Source organism: Helianthus annuus, chromosome 13 (genome assembly GCF_002127325.2).
Source record: "Helianthus annuus cultivar XRQ/B chromosome 13, HanXRQr2.0-SUNRISE, whole genome shotgun sequence".
Lineage (NCBI taxonomy): Eukaryota > Viridiplantae > Streptophyta > Magnoliopsida > Asterales > Asteraceae > Helianthus > Helianthus annuus.
This window is the reverse complement of record NC_035445.2, coordinates 55,179,576-55,186,058: the sequence shown is the minus strand read 5'-3', so window position 1 is coordinate 55,186,058 and position 6,483 is coordinate 55,179,576. Positions and strand designations below refer to the sequence as shown.

Sequence of the window (6,483 nt, the reverse complement as noted above, 5' to 3'; positions counted from 1 at the left end):
TTTCCAAGAAAGGCGAGCACCCCTAGTGGGGGTGCAGCATCGTTACGGTGGTAAAACTTTTAGTAGTTGAAGACAAAGAAAAGAATAAAAAGGTTGGTTGAGATTGCTGGTACTGGTACGTTGGAGCAGCGGCGGTATTGTTACGACGGCGGGCATCAAGTAGGTTGTTTGTTCGGCAACAATCGAAAAGTGTAACCAGACGAGTTCTGCTCGATCGGATCGGACAGTGTTCAATTCTTACCAGGTTTCAAGTTAGAAATTGTTTGAGAACCGGCAAATTACAAAGAAGCCTTGTTTGATGAGGGATTTATTTTCTTTGTGTGGCCCTTTAATAAAATATACAAGGATAATTTTTCTTCTCTACAACTAAAGAAAAACAAAAGAAATTTGTTTTTAGTAAAAGAAGAAACTCTAAAGTCAACAAATGTTTTTGTTAGACCTACAAGTGAAAAATAAACAGTTAAGTCAAACATAAGCGTTTTTGTTTTTGTGTTGTGGTGTCTCGAAAAAAAAAATTTCAATCTTCTTTGGGGTTAAACAAGTTGTGGGTTTGTCCACTAGCAACAAGGGAACATGGATGGCGTGGGATAATGTGGTAGCACCAATAGAATATGGAGGTTTGGGTTTCGGGTCGTTAAGGGATACTAACTTGGCGATGCTAGCGAAATGGTGGTGGAGATTTAAAATTAAAAAAAGACGGTTTATGGAGAAATGTAATTTGGGCCATTCATTATAATTCAAGATCATGGAATCTGATACCGGCAAAAATTTCAATCTCGGGACCTTGGAAACAAATATATAACATTTCTGCCAGGTTATCATCTCTGGGGGTCGATATTTCTAACGTTATCACAGGGACGCTTTGAGGTCGAGCAAACAAATTTTTCTGGTTGGATGTCTGGGCAGCCGCGGTTCCTCTACGGGTTTTATTTCCATCCTTATTTCAGCTGGAGAAAGAAAAATAATGCTCGGTTGCGGAAAAAAATCGTTAAGGTCCTTCTGGCACAACATGGGTTTGGACTTGGAAGAGGAACTTGATCTCTGATGTCGAAACGAGTGAATTCCAGCAACTGTCGAACCTTGTGCTTAATTTTTCAATCACTTCAGGCTAGGATTCATGGCGGTGGAACTTGGACTCCTCGGGTCAGTTTCAGGTAAGAAATATTAGAATGTTATTGGCAGATTTCAACCGTGTTCGGCCTGATTATGTGGTAAAAAGGAACAATTGGATTCCGAAGAAGGTTGGAATGGTCGCATGGCGTGCTTACATGGAACGATTGCCGACGAGAGTAGCACTTCAAAGGAGAGGAATCACGATTCATAATCTGGAGTGTATTCTGTGTAGAGAATACTGCGAAACCAGCGATCACCTGCTCGTCTCAAGTGGATTCGCACAAATTGTTTGGCTACTGGTTTTCCAGTGGTGTAAAACGGATCCGATTATCGCCTTTAGTTTACGGGATATTCTTGATGCTCATCAGAAGTTCGGTGGCTCGGATAAGAAGAAGAAGGCTTTTCACGTGGTATGTCTAGTTACTTTATGGAGTATCTGGAACCTTAGGAACGATCTAATGTTCGTTGGGAAAACAAAATCCATCGCGAATGTTGTGGAGGAAATCAAGGTGAAAAGTTTTATTTGGGTAAAGCATCGTGCAAAAGAGGTGAATATGTCATGGGACCAATGGAGAGTTTTTGATGTATTTTGATTGTTTTTTACTGTAGTTTCGGGTTTGGTCCATAGTTGGTTGTAAGCGTCTGTTTGGTGTATGTATATTTGGTGTTAGCCGCTGGCTAAATAATAAATAAAGGTTTTTGTTGGCCGTTCAAAAAAAAGCAACAAGGGAATTTTGTTGGTTCGTTAGTTTCTCAACTGGTTTGACCAACTTTTTTTAGAGACTGAATGAGGAGGTTTCATCGTTATCGGTGGTGATTGATTGAATGAGTTAGATTCAATTTTTGGTTTTGTTGATTTGAACGAGTAAGGTTTAAAGTTTTTGGGTTAAACAAGTTGGTTTAGTTAAGGAATATTGTTCGGGTCAGCAGTGTTAGAAAATACATTATAATTATAATGTGGTTACGGCCAAGATTAGCTTTCATTCACATCATATCCCACGATTATAGGGTCAAATATATGTTTTCCTTTTCTCCAAGAATTACAGCCACTGATAGCTATATTTCTCTTTTTAAATCATTGTTCTATGGTATAAGTAGAGGTGGTTATTCTCTGTGTAATTCAATTGAAGCAATATCTCAATACAATTAAGCCTTCTTTGTTTCTTTTACTTGTCAACATGGTATCAAAGCAGAGTTTATGATCCTTTAAAACTTTGTTCGTCAATCTCAAACCAGCAAGACCAAATCGTTCAAAATCAACTCTCAAACAAATCAATCGTTCAACCAAACACCCAACGAAGATTCAATCTTCGTTAAACCCCCCAACGAAGATTCAATCTTCAAACCCCCCAACAAACCATTCATTCTTCGTCAAACAAGGTCCCCAACGAAGATTCATTCTTCGTCAAACAGTTCGCCCACGAACCTTGAACCTTTTATTCTTCGTCATTCTTCAGATTCCATTCTTGTCCAGAAAAAAACCCAGCTGCCATGTCTGGTGACGGTAACTCGGGTCCCGATTTATCAATCCAACTAGCCAACTTTTTCAAGAATGGCCTCAACATCCAACCCCAAAACCCAAAGTTATCCGACAACCTACAAATCAATCTCAAACTTAACAGTCAAAATTTCGCTTTATGGACTCGAATGATTCAAGTCGCCATAGGCGGAAAATCAAAGAATCTATTGAAACACTTAACCTCTGACCCCCAAGATCCAAGCGATGAAAGTTTCGAGCAGTGAGAATAAGAAGACTTGATCGTTTTTTCATGGCTAATATAAAACATTGAACCAGAAATTGCCGGTAACCTAATCGAGTTTCCCACGGCGAAATCACTATGGGATGCCTTGGTGGTTACTTACAGCAGCGGAAAAAACAAATTGCACGCGTTTAATCTCCATGTTAAAGCTAATGAGATTAAACAAAACAATAAATCTCTCTGGATATCTCTGCAGGGCATATGGGGGGAGATTGAGAGAATCGATCCCAACCCTATGAAATGCCCAGAAGACATCAAAACTTACACAAAGATCAGGTCAGAACATAAGCTCTTTCAATTCCTAAATGCCCTTGACCAAAAATATGATCCTATAAAGTGAGAAATACTCTGGTGGGAGCCTTTACCATCGGTAGAGACGGCCTATGCTGCTGTTCAGAAAGAAACCGCCCACCAAACTATTCTAGGAGAGGCTCATAGTGATACACAAGGCATCAGAGTTGGGTTAGTAGCCACCGAATCTGACGGGTTAGGCCTCGCAACCAAAGGATATTGCAGGACAGAAAAGAAGAACGGAACATCAATTAGAAAAGATAAATCGCACCTCAAGTGCACCCACTGTGATATGAGGGGACACACCAAAGAGAAGTACTTTAGAATCGTGGGATTTCCTGACTGGTGGAGTGACAATCACAAAACCAAGAACCCTAATCAAGAGGGTAAGGTTGCCACTGCCATAGGCAACTATAGTGCTACTAGCAACGACAGCACCAAGATGGATGGTGATGGTGAAGCTTCCAAAGGAAATCTTTGGACCTGGCACTAAGCCTTAAGAGGCGAAGTGCCTTAAAGGGGAAAAAAAACCTTTTTAAAAAAACAAAATCTTTTTTAAAAACATAATAAAAAAGGGATAATTTTTTTTTTCAAAACCAGTTCAACCAAAACCAAGATTCTAAAAAAAACAAAAAACCAAAAAAAAAAATAAAAAATAAAAAAAAAAAAAACCAAAAACCCAAAACCCAAAACCAAAACCAAAACAAAAAACCCAAAACCAAAAAAAACAAAACCCAAAAAACCGAAAACCAAAACCAAAACCCAAAAAACCCAAATCCAAAACCAAAACCAATTCAACTTGAATTTTGGCAATCCCACTATTCAACTTGAGGGGGAGTGTTAGAAAATACATTATAATTATAATGTGATTACGGCCAAGATTAGCTCTCATTCACATCATATCCCACGATTATAGGGTCAAATATATGTTTTCCTTTTCTTCAAGAATTACAGCCACTGACAGCTATATTTCTCTTTTTATATCATTGTTCTATAGTATAAGTAGAGGTGGTTATTCTCTGTGTAATTCAATTGAAGCAATATCTCAATACAATTAAGCCTTCTTTGTTTCTTTTACTTGTCAACAAGCAGGATCACGAGGAGTAGCGTTAGGACGACGGTGGAAGTGATCAGTTCAGTTCGTTTCGGTGATGGTAAAATTCATAGCACTAGCAATTTTCAATCTAGGTAATATCAAGACGATGTAACCGGTGTAAGGTTTTTTTTTTCTGAAGTATCTGATCGGATTTGCGGGTAAACAGGCGGAAGAAGATTCGTCAAAACAGGGTGCTTTGAATCTTGTCGGGTTTAGCAAGTAAAAAATAAAACAGTAGAAGCGGGGAGCTTTTTTTTTCTTTGATCGGTGATAAAAAACGGTGTAGTTCTGGTGTCCCGGGAAGAAAGAGATATCAAATTTTGATCAAGGGATTGAAGTTGACGATAACGACGCGAATGTGCAGGTCTAGTTCAAGAAATAAGGAGAGAATGAAGATGTTAATCTTGAATTAAGGAGATAAAGATGAAAACAGGTTATTTATAATTTTTGGTGATATATTTATTGAGTCTTTTATATTTAAATTAGGATAACTGATGGTTTGAGTTAATAAGGTTAATTTAGGGATTTATTTATTTATTTAACAAAAGTTTGAATTGGGTTAGGATTAGAATGAGTCAAGTATAAATATATGATTAGGTCTATTTTACTTGTGTGCTTTTCATTGATAAATAGTTAAAGAGTCAAACAAGTTCGTTCAAACCGTGTTTCGTGTGTTTGCATCGGCGGAACCAGAGGGGGGTCCGGGGGGTCCGTTGACCCTCCGGCCGACTGGCTTTTCTTCACCGGAGATTCAACATGTGACGACTTTCTCTGTGTTTTCTTGATGCTTGACCCTTTAACTTGTCGGTAAATCATATAAAATAAACCAGAAAAGTGAATGAAGTTTGGATCTGAGATTTTTCCGGTCTGTAAGCTGCGCGAAGAAGAAACAGAAAGGAAGAGGAAAAGAAAAGAAATATTGGGTGTTTAGCAACTCTAATTTACACCGTACCTTAAAAGTAAATTAATATTTTATTACTCTTTTTATTTTCTCTATGTTTTCTGAAGTTTCAATAGGGAGTCTTTTTCCTCTCATTTCTAAGTTTTTGCTTTGTTTTTATTTTATCATTTAAGTTATTTAACTTACCTACTTAAAAAAGCTCGCTTCCATTTGATTTATTTTTTTTAGTTTATGTTTATTAGTTTTGTTTATTTTCAAGTAATTATTTGATATAGTTAAAAACAAGTTTTCATTTGAATTAATTTGTTTAATTTTTATGTTTTATTTATTTTCGAGGATCGGTAAAACCACACACATATATATATAATACTTTAGTCAATTTATAAAACATATATATATATATATATATATATATTGTGACCCCCGGTTGAAAATTCCTGATTCCGCCACTGTGTGTTTGATTAAGGATCTGATTTCCAACAATAAAAACGACACTGTACAGGTTTTATTGTTTAGTAAAACCAGCTTTGGTTTTCTAATTATCAATGCATGTTATGTCACTGTCCATATTAGCTGTGAAATACATTTAAGTATAAAATATAAAGTTGTCAATTCAACTTTTAAAATTGTAATTTGTTCACAGGTAGTCGATTAGACTTAGAATGCCTAATATGTAAAAACAGACTTTGAATGATCATGAAATAATAATTAAACTTGATTGATTTTTATCATTAAAATTCACAAATGATATCGGAACTCCCTTGTTGCAAATCTATTAGTAAAAAAGCTTCAAGAGTTCAAGTTTATATTATCTTTGTCAAGGGTTTGCTTCCTATATATTGTCCATGCAAATTCGGATAATATATTTTATAACACGCGCGTTGATTAAATAAGGGTCTTGATCTAAATTCATGTACTGATAAATGAGATTTATTCAAATAAAAAAGAAAACCACACCGACTACTAAACCTAATACCCTTTTCTTACACATATTTTTAATAATTTATAAGTTGTATTGTCGAAGGATAGGATGTGATGGATAAACATCCAAAAGATTTCAATGAAATATTAAATACCATATTAAGCAAATTGTCTCAAAAACTATAGCATTATATGTACTTTATTACAAATAATTAGCAAGATCAACCACTCCTTGTTTCTAGAGGAAGGAACAAAGGGAAATGACAACCCTAGTAGTCACATACTTGCACATAATATTCCAAAAATGGCCCCTCAACAAACAGGAAACTTCATGCATGGTAAGCAGTCTACATAGGTTCCCCCACACTCCCCCTCCCTCCCATCTATATATACCCTACATT

At 36.4% G+C, this 6,483-nt stretch overlaps 1 protein-coding gene across 1 annotated transcript; it reads left to right on the top strand.

Annotated features, from left to right (window-relative positions):
* The first annotated feature begins 1,169 nt into the window (after positions 1–1,169).
* LOC110900815 lies at positions 1,170–1,706 on the top strand. The gene has a single exon (XM_022147677.1). It carries the CDS (start codon positions 1,170–1,172, stop codon positions 1,704–1,706), a length of 537 nt encoding a protein of 178 aa, XP_022003369.1.
* Positions 1,707–6,483: the final 4,777 nt, after the last annotated feature.

What these genes read in the sequence shown, in the direction of transcription:
- LOC110900815 (XM_022147677.1), top strand. Translation starts at nt 1,170, where the DNA reads ATGTTATTGGCAGATTTCAACCGTGTTCGGCCTGATTATGTGGTAAAA.